Here is a 27,024-nt window from a genome sequence, read left to right on the forward strand (position 1 = left end):
CCCCCCGTGAAACAACACCCAGTGTCGGGGAGGTTTGCAACAATGGCAGCAGCAAAATGGCCTCCTGAAGGTCCCCGAAAAAGTAGGAAAATGTCTGATTTCTGGCATATTGGCCGGATTTTAGTGGTTTTCCCTAACTCTCAAAATCTCCTTGTGGAGCTCGGAAGGGAATTGCATTTGGGAATCCAAAGCTATATTGGACTATTTGGCAGAAACAGTCATTGAAGTCATCCCAGAAAAGTAGTTTCTGACCTACGTGAAGTGATGCAGAGTGAAATCAGCAGGACCAAGAGAAGGTCCTACACAGTCACTGCAGTGTCGTGGGACGATCGATTAAATGTGATAGACTTTGCTACTGACAGCAATACCAGGATCCAGGACAATTCTGAGGGACTTGGGGAAAAAGAACTGTTAGAGTAGGAATATAGAGGGAAACATATGATTTATCCCTTCTTTGGGCGACTATATGCTTTTGGGTTAGGGTTTATAAGATTCACTTACAAAAATGAATAATATGGAAATATGTTTTGTATGATAATTCGCGCATAACCCAGATTGAATTGCTTGTCATTCCTGGGAAGGGGAAGGGAAGAAGGGAGGGAGAGTATGGATCATATAACATTGGAAAACTTATCCGAGGCACAATTTATCTTTTTGACTCCTAGTCCAGTATTGTCCACTATGTTCCTAACTGCCAAACTTATTGAGAAGCATCTTGGTAAAGTGGAAATTATTTTATACTTGGAGCCATGAGAGAAATGGGTTTGAATCTTAGCCTTGGCATTTACTCTATTGTGTGATCCTGGCCTTCCAGGCTTCCTCTTGCCTTCCCAGGCAGCCATCCCATATGTAGCAAGTAGTATTTTTAAATACAGAAAAAAAGTGGAGGAAAAAAACCAGCAAACCTGATCATTACGTCTCAATCTGTCTCATTCCTGAACCTCCCACCTCTGCCAAGGGGTGGAATGGGGATATCTTCTCCTCTCTTCATTTAGCCAAGCATGATCTTTGTGGTTGCACTTCCCATTAACATTGTTGTCATGATATATTTTCCAGCCTCTGCTTATTTCACTTGACGTCAGTTCATATCAATATTTTCATGTACTCTATATTTGTCATTTCTTATACTACAATAATATCCCATTGTATTCATGTACCACAGTTTGTTTAGGTATTCTGCAATTGATGGCCATCTACTCTAGTTCCTTTTGCTAACACAAAAAAATGCTGCTTTATGTATTCTCAGTGACCTTCTTGGGATATATGCCTAAGAGTGGAATCTCGAGGTCAAAGGATACGGACATTTTGGTCACTATTTGCATAATTCCTAATTGCTTTCCAAAATGGTTATATCGATTTATAATTCTACTAACAATGGACAAGTGTGCTTTTCTTCCCACAACTCCTTCAAATTGATTATTTTTGTCTTTCATTGTCTTTGCTAGTTTGAAGATGTGAGATGATTTAAAGTTGTTTAGATTCACATTTCCCTTATTATTAGTGATTTGGAGCATTCTTTCATATGGCTATTAATAGTTATTCTTTTTTGGAGAACTCTTCATCTCCTTTGTCCACTTATCTGTAGGGGAATGGCTTTTGTTCTTGGAAATATTTATTATTTGTATATCTTGGATATCAAACTGTTATCAGAGAAATTTGATGCAAAGGTTTTTTTCTCCCATTTAAGCCCTTATTGTAGGTACCTTCATTTTGTTTGGGCAGAAGTTTTTCAATTTCTTGTAATCAAAACTATTGATCTTTTTTGTAAATGCCCCTGTCCCTTGTTGGGTTAAAAATACATCTCTTAGTCTATTCAACTCCCCCCCATTCACACACATGTTTTTGAACACTGGATTTTTGAGTTCCATTGTTTCTGTTTCTCCATCATTTGGTCTGTTCCACTGGTTCTTTGTTAATTTTTTAACTGATACCAAATGGATTTGATGACTGCTGCTTTATAATGTAGGCCTGGAAAACACCATTAACTTCTAAAGACAGTTGTTAGATATGTCTGTGCACATTTTCTGCCAAATAGAGATGATAAGCTCTGATGTCTCTGTTCTTTCTGCTTTGGAAAAACAAGTGTAAAAACTCTTAAAAATCTACTCCATCTTGCAGGCAAGGCTACCCCCTCCTCCACTGCCTAGGTGTCTTCAAGAGAAACCGGTTCTCAGAAGGGAGAAGGGGGGGGGGGGGAGTGGTAAGGAAGAGACTACAACAAAGGGGGTTTTACTTGGTTTCTCATGGATAATCCTGTGCTTGGAATAAGGAAGGCTCCTGACAACGATGCCTAACATTGCCGTTCTCGTCCAGTAGTAACTGACAGCAGTAATATGGGGCAGGTGGGGGGGGGTCTCCCTCTCTGTGTATACAGGGTCACAGCTGCTGAAACAAAGGCTTCTTCAAAGCTGAAGGAGGCCCTGGGTTTGCAGCAAGCAGGAGGGTTTTCACTCTGTGTTAATATACAATTTTGTATAATGAAAGGGGGTGGGGTTGGCATTGCTTGATGAGGGGAGGCTCCAGGCACCCACCTCCACCTCCCCCACCTGGCTGGGAGCCTTGTAATACTGGATGTTTGGGAAGCCTCTCAAAGAAAGGCAGCATGTCCTATACAGAACAAACTGTTATCTCCAGGCCCCTGTGTTTCTGAGAAGGGCATTCCCTTCCTTCCAGTTCCCTGGCTTTGCCTCTCTAAGGTTATTCTCTTCCATTTACTCCCCTTCGGCCCACTTTTCTATAATCAGTTGCCAGATCTTACTATTCCTCCCTCCACAGACACCACTCTGGTGTAAGTCTTCTGCAGGTCCTCTTCACTCATAGGGCAGGCCAGCTGGCTGAGGGAAAGCCCAAGGACACCCTGAGAGGGAGACAGGAGGCAGCTCCTGCCAGGCAAAAGGACCACCAGCACCGTGACCACATCTTCAGGCACCCCTGTCGCCCCTCAGATCCTGATGAAGAAAGTCCAGGACAAGAGCCTCAGGAATTAGTGCTTCTAGACTAGCATCCTGGGGAAGAGCCCCATGGAGATGCATCCTGGTAGTGCTCAGCCCTAGCTACTGAAGACCTAGAGAAGAAAGTTCTGGGCACTGTAAAAACCTGAGAGTTGATAGGATTTTTTTCAGTGGTGGTAACATTAAACAAGAGGAAGCATCTGCTTTGCCATTCGCTGCACCCTGAGGACCAGGAGACCTTTCACCTGCATCATGCCTGAAATCCTTACTGCGTGTGGGCTCCCCATCAGCATTTCTGTTTGTACCCCCAGATCTGAGTAATGCTTTGCATGCGGTAAGCACTTCATAACTGCTTTTCTCAATTCATTCATCGCCTATTGCCGGGACTGTTGCAGTAACTCCTCATTGATCTCCCGGTTTCTTCTCTCTCCAGTCTGTCTTCCACATGGCTGCTAATGTGATTTTTCTACACTGTAAACCCCAGTGACTCCCTCTTAAAGCCTTTCACAGCTTGGCTTCGATTCAGCTTTCCAGACTTGGGACACCTTACTATCCAGTGGGCAGCCAAACCGTGCCACTTGGTCTTCTGGCTCTGTGCCTTCCCCTTATTCCTGTAATGATCTCTCACTTCCCAACCTCTTACAGTTAGTGAGAAGAACTCAGGCTGGGAGCACATCTTATTGCCGTAACCTGCACTCCACTTCCAAAGTTCTTGGTATGACAACTGGAGAGAGAGCTGCTCCAGTGGAAAATAAGTCCAGGACGGTTTTGGAAAAAGCATCTTCTCCATGGAAAAGTAGAGCCCAGAGCTCTGCAGGCCACAGCAGTCCAAGTCCCTAGAAGAGAGGAAAATGGCTCCCTGCAGAAGGATGGGCAGTCAACAGGAGGAGAGCAGATTTTTAGTCTGGGCACAGAATGGACTAACTTCCTTCTTCTACACAGACCTACCCATTGAACAGTTCCAGGAATTAATGTACCAGTTTGCTTTGCCCTAGGTGGACTGACCTGGTACCCATTTGGGCTGAAAGGACATAAAAACTCTATTTTATGGAGGCTTTCTGGGACCACAGGGAGCATCCTTGAGGACTGCTTTTTCCTGCCTTGGGGATTGCATTTACCCAGGAGTTGTTGGATATGCTTTTATTAAGAAAATTATTTATCAGAACCCCCAGGCTCCGAATGGTCCATTGTACCAGTCAAGGAACCAGGATTGAACTAGGCCTGGGATCTGATGGGATCTGTTATTGGGGCCTCTGGAAAAAACTAGAGAGGGTGAGGGGTCCTGAGAGCCCTAGTTAGTGACCAGAGCAATGATGGAGGCAGTGAGTGATGTTAGGCCTGATAGTAGCAGGTTAATGAGAGAACAGTGGATTCCATGATGTTGGTAATGATCCCAAGCCTGCAAGCAGCAGGGCTGATGGCATTGGCAGAGAGAAAGTGGCAGGACTTAGTCTGTAGGCGGTAGGAAAGCCAGCAAGTCCCAGGCAGCTGGGCAGGCAGAGTCCTAGGAGAGGTAAGCCCATGTTGGCTCTTTATTGCTGTTTTGATGCTCCCTCACCCCCGCCCCCCAAAAAAGAGCTGGTAGAACTGTTGTGCTGCGAAGTGGCTCTTCCTGACCCCAATTGTCTTAGGTTGTTGTAGCCAGGCATCCAGGGGGGAATGTGATACACCAGGACTTTGATGGAATGGGGAAGCTTGACTTAACCTCCTTTCTTGCATACCACCACCAGGGCCATTGATGAGGCAAGAAGAGAATGGAGAATACTTGGAGCAATTTGTGGGCATTTTGTCCCCAAGGGTACTGATCTGGGATCCAGCTGTGGGCCAGGAGGACAGCCCCCCAGGCCTCAGGGAACCTGTTTGAGGACTGCTTTTAATGTTCTCCTTGGCAGTTTAACCTGCTTTTTACTTCCGAGGGAATTGGTTGGGGCAGGGAGAAGTAGAAATAGTAGATATACTTTTTTTTTTTTTTAATTTTAAACCCTTAACTTCTGTGTATTGACTTATAGGTGGAAGAGTGGTAAGGGTAGGCAATGGGGGTCAAGTGACTTGCCCAGGGTCACACAGCTGGGAAGTGTCTGAGGCCGGATTTAAACCTAGGACCTCCTGTCTCTAGGCCTGGCTCTCAATCCACTGAGCTACCCAGCTGCCCTCTGATATACTTTTATTAAAGAAAATTTTATCTGATCCTTTGAGCTCTGAGTGAACCATCTCATTAGCTGTGGAACCCTGACTGGCACCCAGAGGCCTGGGCTCCACTCCTTCCCTGACCCAATGACCGTTAGACATTTGGGGTTTTTGATCTCTGAGAGATCTTCCAGCTGTAAATCTACTAAACTGTAACTTCCCTGGTAGGGGCCGCCCATTTCAGTCATTTCCTGAACTCCCTTGTTCCAAGCCTTGGCATTAGATCTTTGCCCTTAGCCTCTTTTCTCCTTTCTCCTCCACGCAGGTACCTTTAACCTTGTTGTCATTCTTTCTTGGCCATTTTTCTGGCCTTTTTTCCCTCAGCTCCCATCATAGTAAGGAGACACCTCCTCAGGATCTGCTTGGTGTTGGGTGGTAGCCTTCTAGGCAGTGTTTCCTCCTGCCCTCTTCCCTCTCCAGGCTTGGAGCCTAATCTGTAGAATCCCAGTTCTCACCCCAGTCATTTCACCTTGGGAAAAATGAAAGCCCAGCTAGCAGAGTGACTGAGCCTGCATTTGAACCCAAACCCTGGACTCCAAAACCAACATTCTTTTATCTGTTTACTCTTGCCTCTCAATCTACACGGAAATGGAGTCATCCCAATGTTCTGCTCAAACCCTTTAGGGGTTCCGTCACCCTCCCACAGTACAGTGGCCCTCCAGGATCAGGAACAAACCTGCTTTTGCTGCCGTGTCTTAGGATTTCCCTCCTTGTGCTCCAGGCTCAGTGGACCCATCATCACTCAGCTAACACTCCCCCCTCCTCCAACAACCCCTAATATCACACATACTCACACACACTCTCTCTCCCTCTCCTTTCCGTCCTCCAGGCCTGCAGTTTCTCACCTCCCTGTGTAAGGGTTAAAAATCAAGATTGGACTAAATATATGAGAATGTGGTTGCTGAAATTAATATATCTCAAGTCAGATGACTTTTTATAAACTAGAGGGAAAGAGTGAAAATAGAGAAATGAGAAAGAGTAGAGAAGGTATCTATCCTATCACACTAGATATTTACTCCGGCCCCATTAGAACCAGGCAGCCTCGTTAACTCTCCACCATAGGACCATGAGTCCTATGTGGTGAGGGGCCGGTGGTGAATAAAGCAAGGTTCCAGGCACAGGGCCTCCTCCAAGACAGGGGGCCTCTCTGGAAGCTAGTCCCCATCAGGAGCCAGGAAAGGAGTCAGCCTTTTTCCAGCCTTCATTTTTAACCCTTACACCTGTTTACCAATTCATTACCCATCCTTTAAAGCTGAATTACAGTACCCCCTTTCCTTTTTTAAAAAAATGTTTACCTTAGATTACCTGTTGATAGAGTTTTTAATTTTCTGACATTTTGCAGTCCACATTCTTTTCCTCTCTCTCAAGATGGCAGGTAATATGATATAGGTTGTACATGTATTATCATACAATACATATTTGCATGTTTGTCATATTGTGAAAGAAGATATATATTGCTTAAACTAGAAAAAACTAGTGGAGGAAATAAAAGCAAAGGATGGTTTGTTTCAGTCTGCTTTCAGACATAGTCACTACCTTCCATGGTGATGGATAGCCTCTTTCCTCCTGAGCCCCTTGGAGTTGTCCTCTATCTTTGTATCACTGATAAAAGTTAAGTCATTCTCAGTTGATCATCATATATTATTGCTGTTACTGTGTATGGGTACTGCCGTTCCAATGAATGTTGGTTATTTCATATTATAGTTCCTTGAGTTATTCTCTTATTACTTTAACCATGAGGACACGGACCTTTTCTTTTCTAAATTGTTGCTCCTCTCTTCTATTCCCCACCTCCACCCTGGGGCCAAACAAAAAGGAGCTTAGTATTTATGCAGTTCAATTAAATTTCTTAATGTGTAGGCCAAGGCGCTCCAACTGAAATCGTGATCCACTGTTAGGTTGGTAGGAAGTGCTGTCTGACCTTGCTTGGTCATACTAGATGGTCAGACATTTAATAAACTTGGTTCTCAGCTCTCTGAGTATCTAAATAGTCCCTGAGCAGCAACTTAAGTGTTTGTCATTCTCCTCCCCCATCCAGCATTGACTGATTCAAGGTAAGCCTCTGGTATATAAGCAGGTAATGGTTGTATTTGGCTAAAATCACCTTTGAGGAATTCAACACTTTGCTTTTATTGCAGAGGCCTCAAATGAGGACAGATTTCATTGCATTTTCAGCAATGGTGGGCACAGCAAGCTCCAAAAGGAGCAAGAGATGCCTAACTCAGAACCTTCCAATAGATGGTGACATATCTAAGCAAGGACTAAATTGCTCCCTTTGGATATACTACATGTCATTCTTTGTTTTCTGCCTTCTCCAGTAGTTCATTCCCCGGCCTTCCTGTGAATGTCCCCACCAGCGTCCCCAACAACATTTCCTCGAGTGCCCCTGCTATCGTCCCCAATGTGCCTGTGCAGATGCCGAAGCCAAGCAAGGTCCAGCAGGCTCTAGCAGGTATGGTTTGAAGGTGCTCGGGCTGGGGAAGATGGAGCTTCTTTTCAAGCGAGGGTGAGGGAGGTGAGAGGGTCTTGCCTTGACCTTTTGATATTTTTTCCAATTTCTAATGAAATCCAAAAACCTTCTAAAAACATTTAAACTGTATTTTCATTATAGTCTGATTGGGGTTTGGCTCTTTTCTTCCTTCCTAAAGGAGTTTGGTCATATAGATCTCAAAAGATTCCTGTTTGGCAAGTCAAATGGTTAGTGTTCCCATTCATGGAGCCTTAGACTGGTCTTACTGCAGCCAAAGGGATTTTTAGATTGGAAAGAGATGGTAGTGCCCAGGGCTTCTGCTCCCCATGCTGAGGGTCTCGCCCCTTTTCTCTTCAGCTGCCTGGATCGCTCCTTGCAGGATAAAGTGGATTAAACCTCTAACTTAACATGACTTAGGTCTAGCCTACATGGGAAGAGCTTTGGAAAAAGTCACTAATTGTGAGAAAATGTAACATTGTTGTAATGTGATCCAGAGCCTAAGTCTGAAGGCACCACTTTGTTCGTGAAGATGTTCCCTTCTTTCCACCAGAAAGACTTGCTGATGAATTGTTTGTTTTGTGTCATTGCCTTTGAGAGACATCACGGAGCCTTGTTATTAGGAAACATCATTCTCTCTTGATGCCAGGAGGGCATCTGGAGGGGGTCAGCTTGTCTGTTGGGTACTTAGGGCTGCAGTCGAGCCTAAGGAGAACTTCCCAGGCCCCAGGGGTCCACTTTGTGGTCATCTGATGTTCCCAGGGAGGAACAAGTGACCTTTGTCCATCAGGAGGAGGCAGAGGGAGGCATCTCATATAAACCCCCAGCAGGCTCTGGTCTCTGCCATGAAGAACCTAGTGTTCTTTGTCCTTGGAACAGTTTGTGATGGTCAAACCTGGGCCCATTTCAGAAGCTTTCAGTCATTGATGGCGAGGCTAGGGAAGCCCCTTGCATCCTTGTTATCCCCTCTGGCCATTTTTTTCAGAGATTTTCCAGAGTTTTTTGTAGTCTGTCTTTATGGCCTCTGTTTATTTAGCACAGCTTTACAAGCTACCTTCTGTGAACAGGATGGAGAGCTCTTAGGCAGTCGTTGGCCTCCAGGAGCTTGCCATCTAGCAGAATGGTGAACTAGCTGCAGTGTATCACCTGCAAGTGGTTTTAGGTGTTGTAGAAATTCCAGATGGCAAGATAAGACTTCCTGATGGAACGGGGCTTGAGCTGGCCATGGAAGGATGGGGGTAGGATTTTAAAAGGCACAAGTGGTAACAGGTCTAGGACAGCAACTAGGCCAGTCTGAGGCCTGGCCAAGCTGATTGTACCCCAAAAGATAGAGGAGATCCCCTGGAGCTTCTTGAGCAGGGGAACAAGACGGCCAAACGGATGTAGCCAGCTTGAGAGCCCTGGGCAAGACCAGCCAGAAGGCACCTGCTGCCATGCTGGGGTGAAGTCAGAGAAGGGAGGGAGGAGGAGGTTAAAAGAGGAAGGAAAAAAGGAAGGAAGGACTGAGTCACAAGAGACACTAATGGAAGGATGGGCCAAAGCCCCTCGTACTCAAGGCATTGAAGGCATTGACAAGAACAGTGAAGGGAGCAGCAAAGATTTGGTCTCTTGAGCTGTGCTGGCATTCTCCGTAACTGGGTACTGATTCACTGTACTCGATACTAGAATTCAAGGAGCGTGTGGCTTCAGTGCAACCTCAGGTGTAAGCATCTAGAAAAGGATAGAGAGCCAGCCCCACTTTGTATTGGATGGGGGATTGGTAGGGAGGTGTGGCCCCAGGCTCCTTCTCCTGGCCAAATCCTGATTTGTTAAATGAACAACAATCCAGGTACCTGGGTAACTTGGGCTCAGAATCTCCCTGCTCTCCCTCATTCCCCATCCTCCCAGTTTTTTTCTAAATCCTTCCCTTCCATCTTAGAATCAATACTGTGTATTGGTTCCAAGGCAGAAAAAACAGTAAGGGCTTGTCAGTGGGGGTTAAGTGACTTAAGAAGTATCCGAAGTCAGATTTGAACCCAGGGCCTCCCGTCTATAGTCCTTGCTTTTTCTATCCATTGAACCACTTCTCTGTCCCCTGGCCCTCAGTTACTTTTTAAGGAAAATAATGCCAGTGTAAAGAGGGGAAATTGAGAGGTAGGAGGCCATTCATTGCATTAAGAGCCAGATTCAAAATAAGTTCCTCTCCTGGCTTGTGACTCTAGGCAAGTCCCTTAGCCAGTTCTCATGTTCCAGACATCCCTCTAAGGCTCCAGTGCCTTTCTGCAGTGGTACAGGGAGTCACCGCTCTAGGAATTCTGTCACAGAGGTCTCCTCGGGCTCAAGTGATCTGCTAAAGAACATATTTAGACACGGTCTTGGGGAGAGATTTTGAACTGGCTACTACTAATAAAGAGCAGCCCCCTCCAAGCTCTTCCCGCAGAGTGGATGGTCTGCCTGGAGACCCAGATTCAAATCTTACTCCTGCTGCTTTCCAGCTGGGTGATCTTCCTAGGACTGAGCTACTAAGTTATAAGCAGAAGGGTGGAAGCTATTTCCCTCTCGCCGATCCCTTGCAGTTTTTCCTCCTCATACAGAATGCCCAGCCAGCTTTGTAGAGAGGCCTTCTAAGCAGAAACTTTGGGCCTTGACATCCCCTGAGAGATGGGTCGGAAGGGGGGGTCCAAACCCACCCCAGCCAAAGTTTGTTTCCAGCATAGCCACACCTACCCTTGGAAATGCCTTCGGGCTTTGGGTCTCCTGTGGCCTTCATTTGTAAACATCTTGTAGTGCCTCACTCACTGCAGGAATGTGTGAGCCAGCTGGAAGGCATTTTAGATCATCAGGTCATCGTCCACTAATATCCTAAAAATGCCGATGGGGCTTTGCTCCTGAGTCTCCCCAGAAACAGTTTCCTTCATTCTCTAGGGCTTTCCTGAGCACTTGCCATGTGCCATTCACTTGGCTCAGCCCTGTCAGGTACAAATCAGTCTAAAATCACAGTCCCTGCCCACCAGGGCCTGAGCCCTCCTCTGCCACCCATGTGCGCCTTGGGGATCAGTCCATAGGAGGTGCTTCCTAGATGGGGGTTGAGCCAATAAGATGCACAAAAAGCGCCACTGTTGTCCAAGGCAGGCCATGTTGGTGAGATGTGGATAGAGGAGATGTCGCTGGGCAGGGGGAGCCCCTTTAAGAATCATAATAGCCCCCTGGTTCCAGTCCGCTTAAGGTTCCCAGTACCTACCTCATTGGGCTTTGAATAGGTGAGGAGGGGCTCGGCTCAGGCTCTTTCCTTGTCCTTACCCTTCACTTCAGAGAGGGCCCATAAAGAAGGCTGGGTCTGCTCGTGTCTGAAGAAAATAGCGATGCTTAGGACCAGTTTTGCCACTTTGAGATTGTTGAGAAATTCACTGAAAAGGTGCCCCAGGAAACCGTCAAACCCAACAGAGTCCCAAACCTGAGTTGTTTGAGTGAGGCAATGACAGCCTGCTTTTGACCGTTGGAAGATTACTTTGGCAGCTGTAGGAACGGGGAGAGCCTGGAATCGGGGCCTAAACTAGGCTGGGGGCTGTCATGAGTGAAGAGCTGGGGCCAGATGTGCAAGTGGAGCTGAATTAGGTTGCAGAGGAAGAGTCAGGGATGACTTTAATTTTCAAAACCCAAGTGCATGGGAAGATGGTAGAATTAGGAAGACTTGTTCACTTGAAGGGAGTATGTGTATGGAGGGGGCCATAGCCAACTCTTTAGTGGTCCCCAAATTTGGTTCCCCTGATTTGGAGTACTTACTACTGCTGATCTTTTATCCCCTGCATTGTGGCCTAATTTTAAGCTTCTGACCCCACCAGCCCCTTTGACTCTGCTCAATTTTCTTTCCTGTGCTGTGAGTCTTTCTCCTTCAATTCTAATTAAATCAAGATAAGGCCGCCCTGATTGAATCAGTGATATCTAGAGGCCCAGACCTTTGGGCCCTGGAGCTAATAACTGCATGGCGCTGCTTCAATTTGCTTTTGAAAGAGGGAAAAGATGGATGACATGGCCATCAAATTCCATGTCCACACATTTAGCCCAGGATGAACGATGGTTGGGCGTAGAAGAATTAGTGTTTTGATATGAGTTTAATAATGAATAAATTTTTTGGAAGTCTGGGCAGCTCCCTGAGAGCACAGAAAAGTAATATTAAAGGGAGAATGCCATTAGTCCACAGACTTTTTTGGTGATGATTTCAGTCTCTTTCCACTCTCTCGGTCTCTTTAATTGAGGGAATGGAGGGAGAATATGATGTATTTGGGAGGAGAGTAGTTATTCTGCACCCTGCCCTCCTTAGAGTCAATACTGTGTTATCAGTTCCAATGCAGAAGAGTGCTCAGGGCTAGGCAATGGGGGTTAAGTGACTTGCCCAGGGTCACACAGCTAGGAGGTGTCTGAGGCCACATTTGAACCCAGGGTCTCTCATCTTTGGGCCTTGCTCTTAGTCCACTGAGTCACTCAGCTGCCCCCCACACTGACTTCCTAATAGAGTAATGTCTCGTGTTTGTGTCAGGCTCCATGAGCTCCATCTCCTTAGAGAAAGTGTCTCTACCTAGTCTGAGTAGATGTGGAAGAGCACAATATGGTTGGGGGTTTGAGTCAGAAAGCCTCAGCTAAGACAGTCCGGACTTCTCCAATTGGCCCTCTCTTGCCCCAGCCAGGGCTGCTGAAGCTCTTATGCTTCTAACATGTCTCCTTCCTGTCCTCTCTCTGACTGTCCCATCTTCAGTGAAGCCTGCAGAAGTTTCTCTGTGGTCACTCTCAGCCCAGGCCTGGCCAGGCAGCAGACAGCCGCGGCGCTCCTCTGACCTCACCTGCATACTCGGGGCCTCAGCTGAGCTGGTAGTTGTTAGATGGGGTCCTGGACCCACTCTTGCCAGCCTCCAGCTCTTTTCCCTGGAATGCTTGTGGGCTCAGCACCCAATCAAGTGGAGAATTGGGGTTTGGGTTCACACATGTCACTGGCTTTGACTGGACTGGATTTGGGTTTTTCTTTTTGTTGGACTTGTTTTACTTTTGACTTGCTTAATTGATTCCTTTTATTCTTTCTCCCCATCTGCATGTTTGATTCCCCCTCCCTGTATAGGCATGACGAGTATTCTGATGTCAGCCATTGGACTCCCTGTGTGTCTTACTCGTGCACCACAGCCTGCCAGCCCTCCTGCCTCCTGTATGCCCACTAAAAATCACAGCTCAGTTAAGAGACTGAGGAAAATGTCCATGAAAGGTAGTTCCTGTTCCCAAATGCTCTCTGGTCTCCGCTCCATCTCCTCCCACGTCCTCCTGTCTTTGCTTCTGCTCTTCTCTAATTTCCACGCAGCCTCTCATGCCCTCCCTTTCTCAACTTCCTGGGGGTTAGCCATGTGAGGCCCAGGGTTTCTCCTCTTATCTTGCCAGCAGCTAAGGGGTGGCAGCCCCAGCCCTGCCTTCTTGTGCCAGGGATGCCCAAGATTCAGAGCTTTCTGTAGGGAAGTTTGGATGGTGAGCCTTGCTTTTTTCACAGGTTTTAGTGACTGTGGAACAGATTCCCTGAACCTGCCCTCTGCCTCTCTTGCCTTATGTGACTTAGCTTTGATTAAGATGGACATTTCTAGTGAGGAAGATGAAAGCAAAACTTCCTTTCTTGTTTTCCACTTCCATAAATCTTCTGTTCTGTACTGCCCCAGAGAGGGCCCTGGGCACCGCTTCTGTTCTGGGTGGCGGACATAATGCAGCACACAGGCTGACACTTCAGCTTCCTAGAGACATCTAACTTTCCATGTGGGTGCCATTCTTAAAAGCCCTGGGGTTAAATTAAAAAAGACCCAGTCAAGAGCCTATGGATAACTTTATCCTTAGCTAGTCCCTCCTCTGCCCCCCACAGCCCTCTGTGGCCTTAGTTGGAAGGTAAAATTGATAATGATGAGGATTAAGATCCTTCAGAGTTTTTAGCATGCTATAAGTAGATTTTCCCATTTGAGCCTCATAACAACTCTGTGATGTAGATATTACTACGCCCTTTTTTGAGATGAAACTGAGGCAATCTGAGGTGAAGTGACTTGCCCAGGGTCACATAGTGTCTCAGGCTAGATTTGAACCCAGGATTTTCTTAGCCCCAAGTCTACTAGGCTAACTGTGGCAGTAAGCAGTGAAGTCTTGGTCTTGTGCTCTGCCATTTTTCAGTAGGGAAAAACCAAAACATTGTTAAGTAGTCAGCTGTAAGTGTGACTTCTGACTCAGCCCTGCCATTTGGATAGTGTTCTCAAGGCATTGAATAGGGATCTTTGTGGACCAGCATGCAACCGTTCCCACTGTGCTTTTGCCCTGGGTGACAAACAGAATGTTGTAGGCAGTGGTGAAAGTCAAAGGCAGAAAGGTGATTTAAGTCCTTGTCCTTCAGGAAACTGGATTCTCTTGACTGGTGAGTCTGACCCTTTGTCAGTAGAGGGCTAGTTCTGTCCTTGGAGCAGATGGTTCTGAGATTGCCTGAGGGGACCATCATTCAGAGTATTGGCACATCTGCCAGCTCACTGGCACAGCCACTGGGCCTGCCTTTCTGAGCCGCCTTCTGTTTACCCTGCAGGTGTCTCTGGGTTACTTTTTCTTGCCTATAGACTCCCCTGTTAGAATATGAGGGTCTAGAGGACAGAGACTATGGGATTTGCCTTTCTTGGTACCTCCAGACCTTAGCATGGTGCCTGATAATCACTAACAAAATGCTTTTGATTGTCTAAACCCTGCCAGCTTGGGGTTCCCACAAACTAAGGTTCAGTCTTGGTGGCAGCCCCCAAATAGCCATATTTTAAAATAGCTACTACCTAGGCAGTGAGGGAAAATAATATGCCATTTGGGGTTAGGTTACCCTAAATGGAGGGAAGTAACAGGGCCTCCAGCCCTTTCCTGGACAAACACTTACGGCAGGGGCAGCAATGTGTACTAGGCATAGGACAGCCTTTATCTCACCACACAGAAAATGCAGAAGGCAAAGAGAACTCACAGGCGCCCATAACACATGCAGAAAACACATACTCGCAGCTTGGAAGAAGTTGATGCACCTCTTCCACTTTTCCATCACAGACTCTGCGGCCCAGAACTTTGAATGGGGAAAGAGGCTTGCTGGAAGCCCACCTGGCCATTCGAATAGGAGAGTCAACTGCAGGGACCCTCCCTGATCATTTAACACATGTACCCCGCCCTCCTCCGTTTCCTGATTTCATTTGTGAAATCCTGGGTTCAGAGTGTGCCTGTCACCACTAACGGGGTGTCCGTGAGTACTGACCTTCCTGGACCTCCGTCCTCGTCCTGCCCACCGTTCTACAGGTCTCACTGGGAGGTTCATTCTGGCACCCAATCTAGCAGGTCCCAGAATTGAGTGGATTTTACCCGCAGCCCCCTTGCACTAGGCAGAGCAGCCCAAGGAAGCCTCCCCTCCTACCTCCTCCTCTGGTCAGGTGTCCTGAGAAGAGCAGCTGGTGGGAGGGGGAGGAATGCCTCGTGAATGAAGGATGGCCACTTTCGGAGTGCCAAGGGCAGCTTAGAAGTCCCTAGACAGGCTGCCCACAGCCACAGCCATGCCGGAGGCTTAGACATCCTTCAGAAGACTGCATGCAGGGCTCCCCAGCTTCCTGGTTCACTTTGTTGCCTGGGCCTTCTAGAATTGCTGTTGTTGGCTTTGGGGCTAATTAGAGTGATCAGCATTCCTATATTATTGATTGGATGATAGTAAAGAACTAGACTGGGGCCAGTGGGCAGGCACAGTATTGGCTTGGTAGCTGGCGAACCCAGGTTCCAATCTGAGCTCTACTAATTGTCTGTTGGACAAGTCATATATATAACATCTGGGTCTGTTTCCTCATTTTTAAACTGAGGAGGTTGGGCAAAATCCATGATCCTGTGGAATATAATTACGTTGTCTCCAAGGAATTCAAGCCATCATTGACTTGATTCCATAGGAGGGAGCAGGGTTGAGGCTCCCTTGGCATCTACCTGAACCTCATAGAGTAAAGGCCCCGTGGTTCTTGATGAATCTGGGAAGCTGCCCAGCCTCCCAGACGTCTCTATAGATTTTCATCTTTCCTTCATTGATATGTTGTCCCCAACACAGAGAATAATCTCTTATAACAAAGAATAAGGGAAAAAAGAAAAAATCGAAACCAAAGTAACTTGCCCATTAACAGAATTCCAGATCTGCCATTTCTTACCTGTAATTTTTTCTGATAAGGAGGCAAGTAGGTACTTCTCAGAGCTCTTTTGGGAGTCAAATAGGGTCATGATTTCACAGAATTCAGTTTTTCCCCCCAATAATTATTCCTTAAGGTTTTGTCATATTCCAGATACTTTGGTTACAGAAACCAAAATGAAATGAGCCTGTCCTCAAGGAGCTTACATTCCACTGGTGCCCCTTGAAGCATTGTTGTCGCCCCTGCCTAGGATGAAAAATAAGCATCTCGTAATGGGGAGTATAAATAATGGGGAAAAGAAATAATGGTGAATTTTTAGGAACTCCTTGTTCATGGGGTAGAGCTAATAGTAATGCCTGGTGATGGATTCCAGGAAGGTCTCATGTTCCTCTGATTGCTCAGCCTGGGAAGGCTGCCGAAGGCCATCAGAAGGCTTGTTCTGACTCCCTTTAGAAACCCAGGAACCTGGGAGTCCTTGTTTTTCCCAGAACATCTTCCCCAGAGCAAGAAGGCCTCTTCTCCTGGAATGGAGAAAAGTGCATCTTGGGGAAATTGCTTTTTATCTGTGTGGGAGACTCATTACTGATGTTCCTGACTCTTCCCACCTGCTTCTACCAGGACCTTTCCCATAAAGGTTACTCCATTTTGGGGGAAGAGGAGTCTCCCCTGTAGAAGGCTGGATGGGGAGTCAAAGTCTCAGATTCAAACCAAGAGGAGCCATTTCCCTCTCGAGCCTCACTTTCTCCACTGGGCAAATAGGGGAGTTAGACTAGAGGACTCTAGATCCACAGTTCCGGTCCTCACTCCCACTTACCAGCCTTAGCTTGGCAGCCATCTTAGGAACATCTGGGCACCGTTCCATTCTTGGATTCCATCACAATTCCATTTCATTTGTTTTAGGCCCCGATTCCCAGCTCTGTGATTATCTCCGGTGGAGGCTCATTCTGTGCTTGCTCTGTATTCGTGCCAGCAGGGTCTTCTGGTTCTCTCAGCACCTCAGCTGCTTGGGACTTCTGCTGGGCCCGCTGGACAGAGGGGCCACGAGGCTCTGCTCTTTCTGCCTAATGACTGTTTCCAGTTCACTCATTCTCTGGACAAATTCTCTTAACTTTTTTAAAGTTTCTTTTCAGTTAACAAGCATTTATTTTCTCACTCGACCAATGGGGGGGCAGGGGGGGAGAAAAACCCTTGTCAGAAATAGGCCTACTTTGTAAAACAGATTCCCTCAATGGCCGTGACCAAAAGTAGATCTTATTCTGCACCCTCTACGGGGCGGGTAGCAGGTCTGACTAGACTGTGGTGGATCATTCCATTGATCCGAGTTCTGAAGGCTTCCTGGCAGGAAAGGGCACTTCTGGACGCCTCACTTTAAAGAGCCCTCTCAGGGGAACTCCGAGAGACAGACAGGATTGGATGGGCAAGAACCCTGTTGGGGACCTTCTGAACCCAGCCGGTCCTCGGCCTGCTCGCCCTCCGGGCTTCGTTCTTGGTTCTAGACTCTGCATTTCAGCATATCCCCTGCAGGAACTAAGTGGAGGGAGGGAGGAGAAGGAATTCTTTGTGTATTTGAAAGGCTGCCCTAAGGAAGGGGGGCTCTGCTTGGCCCCAGGGGTCTGGACTAAGAGTAACGGATAGAAGTAAAATGTAGGGTGGACTCAGGTCTTCACGTTCATACAGAAACCCACAGACAGACGAAATGCTGGCCGCAGCCACCATATTAAAGCAGGCCTTGGAGGCCTCCTGGACCGGGAAGGTCTGTGGGGGCACCAGATGGGAGGGAGGTGCAAGATGGCTCTCCGAGACCCTCCAGTCCCCGCAGATGGAACTCTGGAGGTACATGTACTTCTCACTGGAGTTCCGGAGGTGTTGGGTTTGGTTGTTTCCTCTGCCACGGCCCTGCGAGAGGCCGGTTCTAGTGTGCCCAGGAGGCAGCTGAGAGGCTGGCACGGGTTCTGGGCTGCTCTGGGTTGGCTGCTCTCAGCTGTGCTGCCTTCTCTTCTTGCCACCTGAGGGTTAGACCGAGACGCTGTCGTGGCCCTTGTCTTGTGCATGGAAACAACTGCTCTCCGGCCTGTCCTGCCTGGACCTCTTGGAATGCAGCTCTTCTGTGTTGTCCATTAACCTTCTTCGGTTTTAACCCTTTTAACTGATTTTTTTCCCTGGCAGCTTGGACTCTCTCACTTGCTCTTCTCTCTCTGGCCTCAGTACTTTTCTCTGTCCATTGGTCCGTCCGTGTCCTTTGGGGAATGTTGAGCTCTTCCTCTCTCGGGCCTTTTTTTCCAGATGCAGAATCCCGGGAGCCTGAGCATGTGCTTCAGACCTACTCTGAGGAGCTGAAGACCCCGCCTGACGAGGTGAGCCTGAGGGGGCCGCGGGGTCGACCAGCCCCCCGGCTGGGGGCGTCTGAAGTGAAGGATGCATTCACTGCTGCATCCTTCCCAGTGTAACCCCGGGAAGTCCAAGTTAGCCAACAGGTCTCCAAGCTGCTTTTGAAGGCTTGCCACCTGCCAGGTGCTCAGACCCCCTGGCCCACCCCTTGCTGGACGCCTTTCTAGGAGGCCGTGTTCATTGGCAGTTATCGTTGTAGAGAATCAATTGTTCAGTACATGTGCACCGTACTGAGGACCGCTTATCAGCACCACCTAGAATTTGGACCAGTAAATGGTACCCTGACCTGCAGCTAACTGAGGATGTTGGGTTTCCCCTCCCATGGATTTCCTTTGTCTGGGGGCTCTTTTCTTTCCCTAAAAGTTTTCTAATGCTCAAAGATATTCCACCGAGTCCCTGGATGTGTGCTCTTCCCCTTTCTTCTGCTAGGCCTGATGCCTTTCCTCTCCTTCCCTTTCTGGGCGTCTGTAGGACTGCATCATTTGTATGGAGAAACTATCCACCACCTCTGGGTACAGTGACGTGATCGAGAGCAAGAAAATTGGCCCCGACACCGTGGGGAGGCTCGTCAAGTGCAGCCATGCCTTCCATCTGCTCTGCGTGCTGGCCATGTACCGGACTGGCAACAAGGTGGGGGGGTCTTTGTCCCTTTTCCCTTGCTCTTAAACTTAAAAACTGGGGGCTGTCATTTGTGCCAGGAAGCACACAGCTTTGGGAGTTCAGATCCTCCCCAGCCCGGCTCCAACAGAGCGCTGAGCGGGGCACGCGGCCTCGGGCCCGAAGCCCACCGTGGCGCTTTTTTGGCTGGGGGTTTGGGGGTTGTCATGAACAAGCGACCCGCTCTCTCCCCTTCCCCTACATCTTGGTCACGGCTCCACCTCTGAGATTAGTGACTAACAACAGCCCTCTTCTTCCCGATTTGCCCTAGGACGGAAGCCTTCAGTGCCCTTCCTGTAAAACTATCTATGGGGAGAAAACTGGAACTCAGCCCAAAGGAAAGATGGAGTTTGCCATCTTCAAGGCCTCCCTTCCTGGGCATGAAGACTGTGGGACAATTGAGATCATTTACAACATCCCTCGAGGAATTCAGGTAGCGTGGCCAGGACTGGCTCCCCAGGATCCAGCCTCCCCGGGAGGCCTCATAGGTCTGGACATCTGCCAGGACTTCAGATGCTGCTCGTGGCCCCGAGGCACCAGCTGTGCCCAGAAATGGAGCCTAGTGAGGGATGTGGGCAACCAGGGGGGTAGTGAGTCCCCTGGCCCAGTGGGTCAGTATTGGGCACCAACTCGCATCCCGCCGTGACTTCAGCTTGCGAGTTGCCCTCGACCCTCAGAGACAGGGTTTCTGGTTGAATTCAGCAAATATTTCCTGAAGGGGCTGAAGGAGGAACCAGAAAAATTGGGGAGTCCTTGCCTTGGAGGAATACTTAGTCACGAGGAAGAGGAGAGCTTCCAGAAGGCAAATGGAAAATGAAATTGGGTCCGGGGTGAAGTGTGGAGCTCTGAGGGAGTCAGGGAGCCTTGAGAGACTGCAGGTCCCTTTGGGGAAGGTTTGAGGGCTCGTTCTTTGCACACAGTTGGTGCTTCATGTTTGTACTGAACAGCCACAGAAGTGTCTTAGAGAAGGGGGTTGTGGGATAGGAGGGGCCTCTTTGGTGTCGTGCTAGCAGGGGAAGGTCAGGGAGCAGGTGGCCTCTCCTTGGCCCTTGGCCCTGCTCTGTTTGCCCTGAAATCCAGGGGTTCAGACTTCAAGCTGTGCTTTCCTGTCGCAGGGTCCAGAGCATCCGAATCCAGGAAAGCCGTTCACAGCCAGGGGGTTTCCCCGTCACTGCTATCTCCCTGATAATGCCCAGGGCCGAAAGGTAAGAAAGGGCTCTCTTCTGGAGCTGGGGGTGTGAGCTTGGCTCATTGTGCAGACGGAGAGGGCGTGATGGGGATAAGGATGCTGGGTCCCCAGGTTTAGCAGCCTCAAGAACCCCCCTTTTAGTCAGACCACTGTGCCAGGTCAAAGCAAGCCCCAAGCTGCCAGCTCTCCCCACTCCCTCTGTTCCCTCTGTATCTTTTTTTCAGGAAACTCTATCTGACTGCTTTTCATAGTTTATTATTGTTGATATCAAGATTGTAGAAAAGGGGGAAAGGGCAGTGGTACTAAGGGGGTCCCTGAACTATCCCAAAGAAGGTCCTTCTTCCTCTGGTTAAGCTAAGTGGAAAGACTGGAATTCACCTTCCCTTCCCTGACTCTTTACTAAGCTAATACAGATCGGTATCAATATCAGGGGTCTCTGTTTGTAAGGCAGACAGCCTGAGGCCTGGCGGGGGGCATTGACCCTCCGAGGGCCCGGTGTGTCCTGTAACCCTTTTGGGCATTCTCTGGATCTCAAGGTACTCCGAGGCCTTCCTCCCCCTCGGAGATCCGAGCACGAAGACGCCTCAGGGTTCTCTCCCATAATCCTTTGCTCCTCCAGGCTTAGCTGTTGTTCTGTCCCTCTTCTGTCTTTCCTGAACATTCCAAGAGGCTTCACTCTCGCAATTCTGTCCTTACGATTCCCCATTTCTTGTGTGACTTTTCAAAAGTGTGTCTACTTATCCGACATTATAATTTCTATGTCTAAGGTTCTCCCCCAAATAATAAATTTCCCTCACTATCCCTTCTCTGCTAATTCTAAGCTAACTAGCTTACTCTAAGAGTTTCAGAAAGTTTGGGTAGGGGAAGTTTTTCCGGAATTTGGGAATTTGGATTCCTGAAGATACAGGCATGACGAGCATAGACCTGGGAATTGGGCCGATCCCATTCTGCCCCACTTCATCTCGTCCTCCTCGGGCATCGGAGGGCTTGGACTAGTGATGTCCCTTCTGCATTCCTTGGCTGTGACTCAGCTGAAACGAAGAATTCACCCCCTCCTCTTCTGGAGAGGGAGTGATTCTGGGCTCTCTCTAGCCCTGGACTGTTGCCCGCATCAAGGGAAGCCCCCTGTGCCGAGAGAACCAGGAGAGGCCCTGAGCTCGCTTTGGGCCGGGCTTTCTTAAGCTTAAGCCGGGGCTAGCAAGGAGCAGCAGGGCCTCCCAGCATCTCGGGGGCAGTGAGTCCGGCAGAGCAGGCGCCTCCTTGCCCAGGGCCAAGCCCGGCCTGGTTCCTGCCGGATGCCTCCCTGAGGCTGCCTCCCACATGGAGGCTTGTCAGTGAGTACTTCGAGGGGCTCCGATCCTTTCTGGACTTTTCATTTTTGATTCTTTCCCTCAGAAGGCTGAAGGTGGTTTGGGCTCTTAATCATGGGCCGTCTAGATTGAGGGCGCTTGTGAGCCCGAGACTCGGATCACTTTGCGCCGGGCCGTGGACAGTCTGGGCCCCGGAGCCCGATCGCCGTCCCTGCCCAGCACTCCCGACCTTGGCGCAGGCAGGGTAAAGGCTGATTGTACCCTTGCTCTCCCGCTCAGCTCTAGTCCCACTCTGATGGCAGCCTGACGGAGAGAGAAGGCGCCCTCGGCCTGTTGGGCTTTAAGAGACTGCGCTTGTGACGGGAAGAGGGAGGGCTGCAGAAAGAAGCGGCCCCGTGCAGAGGGCCCCCAGCATGGGGGGGACGCGAGGTTCAGAGCGAGCCAGAGCCCTGCTTTTGTGAGGCCACGGCGTTCCCCAGGCCGGCCGGCTGCCCCGAGTCAGCCGCCCCTTCAGATCTCTGGGCACATCCCCCCTGAGGCCCCCTGAGGAGAGCTCCTGAGCCGGCCCTCTTTTTCCTCTTAATCTTGTGTCTCGTACCTCGGGGGTCCTGCTGTCCACCAGGCCAGTTTGAGCTTCCCGTGTGAATATATTCGTGGGTGCTCCTGAGAGCTTCGCGGATCTTCTGCTCCAGATACTCTATAGCCGCATGACCTGGGCAAATCACGGAACGATTCCGAGCCTCAGCTTTCATCTCTACAAAATAGGAATAATACTGTCACCTTCTTAGTCTTACAGAGGCTCGTGCAGTCTGCAAACCTATATACCACTTGTGACAGGGCGAGGATTCCTTGAGTCTTTGGGGAACAACCCCCAAAAGAGCGGCTCTTCTCCAGGGATTTTAGTACCTTTTCCATTAAACTTTTTTTTTTTTAACCCTTGCCTTCTGTCTTAGTATCAATTCCAAGACAGAAGGGCAAAGTCTTAAGTCATGGGGTTTAGGTGACTTGCCCAAGGTCACCCAGCTAGGAAGTATCTGAGACCAGATTTGAACCCAGGACCTCCTTTGTCCAGGCCTCGCACTCCATTCACTGCCACCCAGCTGCCTTCCTCACTCCCTCATAAACTTTGAAGGCGGCTCCCTCTCTGCTCCCTCTTGAGGGATTCACGCCCTCCAACAGCAGCTTAAGGCGTTTGTTCATCTTTCCCTCTCTTCTGCCTAGGTTTTGGAACTCCTCAAAGTGGCCTGGAAGAGGCGCCTCATCTTCACAGTGGGGACGTCCAGCACCACGGGGGAGACCGACACGGTGGTGTGGAATGAGATCCACCACAAAACCGAGATGGGCCACAACGTGACTGGCCACGGCTACCCCGACCCCAACTACCTGGACAACGTGCTGGCTGAGCTGGCTGCCCAGGGAGTGACCGAAGACTGTCTGGACCAGTGACTGGGATGCCCGGGAGCCCCCGGACCGAGACACCCACCCAGTGGCCAAGGCTCTCCCTCGGAGAGCCGCTCTGCCCCAGGGAAGGACCCACTCCTGCTGTCTAGCTCGCGCCGCCTTACATCCCCATCTCATCCCTCATCCCGTTTGGAGCAATAATGCACTGGGGGGTGGCCACTGACCACACAGCCGGTCCACAGGTCGTTTTTATCTAAGGTCTCAATATTTTTCCATGATGTGGATGCCGAACGCCCGGGGTATCTCGCTACACTGGATGCCTGGAATTTTTTCTAGTTTGCACATCTTGACTTATTCTCCTCGATCTGTCCACAGAAAAGGCCATAAGCCTGGGTAGTCGTCTGGCGGGTCCGAAAGATGCAGCTACCTCGATTCCTCCAGACCCGTTCTGTCTTCGGGCTGTGATTGGCTCCAGATTGGTGGTGCCTGCAGATCCAAGATGGCGGGCATCCTTCGAGGGGATGACCTCTTGCCCACCCACTTTGATGGGCTCTGGGTCAGCCCTTCCTTCATACCTCACTGCTGGTTTTAGGAATTTCTATACTTTTTTTTTTCTGGCAATAAACTCAAAATACTGATAACCACTTGTTATTCTCATATGTGCCATGTACTTCTTTATGGCTGTTCTCTAAGCAGAAATCCCAAGAGCATAGGGCAGGGTGTAGCTATCCCTTCTCAGACCCCAGATGATTAGGGAATGTAGATGTCGGGGGGGGGGGGGGGGGGGTAGGAGAACACGACCAACTGAGCCCAGCTCACCTCAGGAGGGGCCACGATATTGCCTCTTTACAAACCTGAGCTGCCCCTCTGATCCCAACATCTCTTCCCACTGCCCATAAAGCTGGCTTCCTGTATTTGACCCTTATTATGATAACGATATGATCATGAAAGGGCATTTCAAGAATGGGTGGAAGAATCAAAAAGCGGAGACAGCTCCTATCATTCATATCACGTTTTTCATTTAGGGTGTAGAATCTTTATCTTATAAGGAAAGTAGAAGGGTAATGGGTAATAAGAAAGGGTGGTGGTGGAGAGGGGAGTAATATAAGGGAGGGAGGGAAGGAGGGGTTGATTAAAAGCAAAACACTTGTTTGGAAGGACAGTGAAAGAAGAAAGTACAGCATTAAAAGGGGGAAGCAAATTGGAGGGAAATATACAGATGGTAATCATAACTGATGTAAATGGGATGGAATCATAACTGATGTAAATGGAAGCGGATAGCAGAGTGGATTACAAAACAGTCTTATGTTGTTTACAGCAAACACATTTGAGGCAGGTAGACACAGAGTTAAGGTAAGGAGATGGAGCAGAATCTATTGGGCTTTAACTGAGAAAGAAAAGCAGCAGTAGCAATCATGATCTCAAACAAAGCAAAAGCATAAATAGACCTGATGAAAAGAAATAAAGAAGATAATTACATCTTAGATTCGATAAATCTAACCAAAAAATCAACAAGAAAGAAGGAAAGGAAGGGAATGAAATTTTAGAAAAGTTAGATTTAATAGGTATCTGGAAACAAATGGGATAAAAAGAAATCTTTTCAGTAGCATATGGTATATATACAAAAGTTGACTATGTATGTTATGTGCCAGGGCATAAGAACTTTACAAACAAGTACAGAAAAGCAGAAACAAGTACAATCTTTCCAGATTATAATCAATAAGGGTTCATGGAGAGATTAAAAATTAATTGGAAACTAAACCTACTTCTTTAAGAGGGGTGGCTCAGAGAACAAGTTATAGAAACAATAATTTCACTAAAGAGAAGACATGTCAAAATTTATGGGATATAGTTAAAATAGAGGAAAATTTATATTCCTGAATGCTTATATCAATAAAATAGAGAAAAAGCAGATCAGTGAATTGGGCATGCCACTAAAAAAAACTAGAAAAAGTACAAATTTAAAACCCCCAGTTAAAGACTAATTTGGAAATTCTAAAAATCAAAAGAGAAATTTGTAAATTGAAAGTAAGAGAACTATTGGAACTAATAAATAGGACTAGGAGTTGGTTTTATGAAAAAATAAAATAGAGCATTGGTTAATTTGATTAAAAAAAGGAAAGAAGAGAAATTACCAGTACCAGAAATGAAAAGGGCAAATTCACCTCCAATGAAGATGAAATTAAAGCAATCCTTAGGAGCTATTTTGCCCAATTACAAGAGAGTAAACCTGACAATCTAGGTGAAATGGATGAATGTTTACAAAAATACAAATTGTCCAGATTAACAAAAGAGGAAATAGAATACTTAATCCCATTTTAGAAAAAGAAATTGAACAAGCCATCAATAAACTCCCTATGAAAAAAATCCCTAGGACCAAATGGATTCACAAGCTAATTCTCTCAAACATTTAAAGAACAGTTAATCCCAATACTATAAAAAATATTCGGCAAAACAAGCCAAAAAGGAGTCCTACCAAATTCTTTTTATAACAGATATGGTGCTGATACCTAAGCCCCAAAATAGAACTACCTGGAAAAATGGTGTTACAAGGGCAGAAGGGTCTCCTTGGACCTCTGGGGAGCCTAATGATCTCTCTCCCTGCTGCATAAACTCCCTGAGGGGAGTTGCCACCCGAAAGTCCCTGTACTAGCCACATGGTTACAGCCTGGCTGGAGCTGGGTCTGACTGTTGGGCAGGATAAACAAGTGAGCAAGCCAAAGGGCCTCCGTCCCTCCCTGAGTCCAGGATACAGAATGTCCCCAGATACACGCTCCAGTACACTGCCCTCGGCGCCCCTGTGTGCCACACTTCGTGCTGGGCGCCCTTGTGATTCACCTACAGAGACAGACAGGCTGTAGATACGGGGAATTTGGAGAGACCATACGGGACAGGATGAAGATGGACAACATGCCTGCTGAGGCCTGAATTGAGAGTCTGACACCGACCTCGGGAGGCTGAGCTCCTCATCTGGAAAATGGGCCCGGCGCTCCCTGCCACAAACAGCTTTGTAAACTGGACCCCTAGGCGAGCCTTTCCCTCCCCTGCTGGTCAACGTCTCCCCAAGTGGTCAAACAACCGTTGATGTTATAGTGAGAACCAGTCAAGAGATGGAACTAAAGACATATTTGTACTGAAGTGAAGGACTGATTAATCAGTGGTCATTTATTTAACACCTTCTGTGTGCTGCTGCTAGGGATACAAAGACAAAATCAAATTGCCCCCATCTTCCATTCAAGTGGGGGAAACTATATATATGTATATATATATATAGGGGCATCTAGATGGCTCTGTGGATAGACAGGGTCCTGGGGTCCGGCCTCAGACACTTCCTAGTTGGGTGACCCTGGGCAAGTCACTTAACCTCCATGGCCTAGCCCTCATCACTCTTCTGCTTTGGCACCCATACATGTATTGATTCTAAGATGGAAGGCGAGGGTTTTAATTCTGTTCTGAATGTCATATGAATGGTGGTTTGGGGAAGAAGGGAGGACACTGACCGCATCCTTTCATAGACTATCGCCTGGGAGGGAATCAAAGTCTCTCATCCGATCTCCTCGTCCTACAAATGAGGACGCGGGTCAGAAGGCTTATTGCTTGCCCCGGATCATAGCTAGCAAGGGATAGTCGGTCCTTTATTGGGCAGGAGATAGACCTTAAGGATTCGAACGAGAAAAGGTCAAATAAACTATTGTGATGTTTGGAAGAGCCGTAGATTTGTGAAGAAGGTCAAAGGGTTCTAGAGCTGATCTGGGAGGCAAGAGGGGGACTCAACCTCCACAACACAGATGGGCAGAAACACCAAAACAATAGAAAGTCAATGCAGAAAATATAACAACCAATCTGAGACCCAAAGAAGACCTATAACAAGGTGCCCCCCCTTCGTCCTTTTGAAGAGGTGGGAGACGGCGAAGGTGGAGCACTGCATATACTGTTGGGTCTTTCTGATATGTAGGTAAATTTTGTGTGACTCTTCACTCTGCCCCTCAATTTTTGCCATTTTTAAAAAAAATAAAGGAATGATCTCTGGAGGTAAAGCTGGAGACACACTGGGAAGTATAGATCATGTAAAAAATGAATGGTATTAATAAAAATGATTTTTTAAAAAAGGTAAAGAGATAATGAGGGAAATTGTCCTTTTGGACCCAACTATTACCAACAAGGAAAAATTGGTTGTTAAAGTATAAACAATAGGAACCATCAGGGTAAAGTGCCTACTCAGTTGGAATTTTTAAGAAAATTTATTTTTTATTTTATTTTATTTTTTAACCCTTAACTTCTGTGCATTGGCTCCTGGGTGGAAGAGTGGTAA

At 47.9% G+C, this 27,024-nt stretch overlaps 1 protein-coding gene across 1 annotated transcript in view; it reads left to right on the forward strand.

Moving 5' to 3' along the window:
- The window catches only part of DTX2 (deltex E3 ubiquitin ligase 2), a 36,390-nt gene extending 13,051 nt beyond the window's left edge, over positions 1-23,339 (forward strand). Inside the window, exons 3-9 of the mRNA XM_044676445.1 lie at positions 7,457-7,590; positions 12,695-12,835; positions 18,051-18,121; positions 18,627-18,785; positions 19,084-19,245; positions 19,928-20,017; positions 22,533-23,339. Of these exons, the coding sequence (XP_044532380.1) occupies positions 7,457-7,590; positions 12,695-12,835; positions 18,051-18,121; positions 18,627-18,785; positions 19,084-19,245; positions 19,928-20,017; positions 22,533-22,757 (982 nt within the window). The 3' untranslated portion in view covers positions 22,758-23,339. The remainder of the gene's footprint in view (positions 1-7,456; positions 7,591-12,694; positions 12,836-18,050; positions 18,122-18,626; positions 18,786-19,083; positions 19,246-19,927; positions 20,018-22,532) is intronic.
- Positions 23,340-27,024: the final 3,685 nt, after the last annotated feature.

This window comes from Gracilinanus agilis, chromosome 4 (assembly GCF_016433145.1).
Source record: "Gracilinanus agilis isolate LMUSP501 chromosome 4, AgileGrace, whole genome shotgun sequence".
Taxonomy (NCBI): Eukaryota; Metazoa; Chordata; class Mammalia; order Didelphimorphia; family Didelphidae; genus Gracilinanus; species Gracilinanus agilis.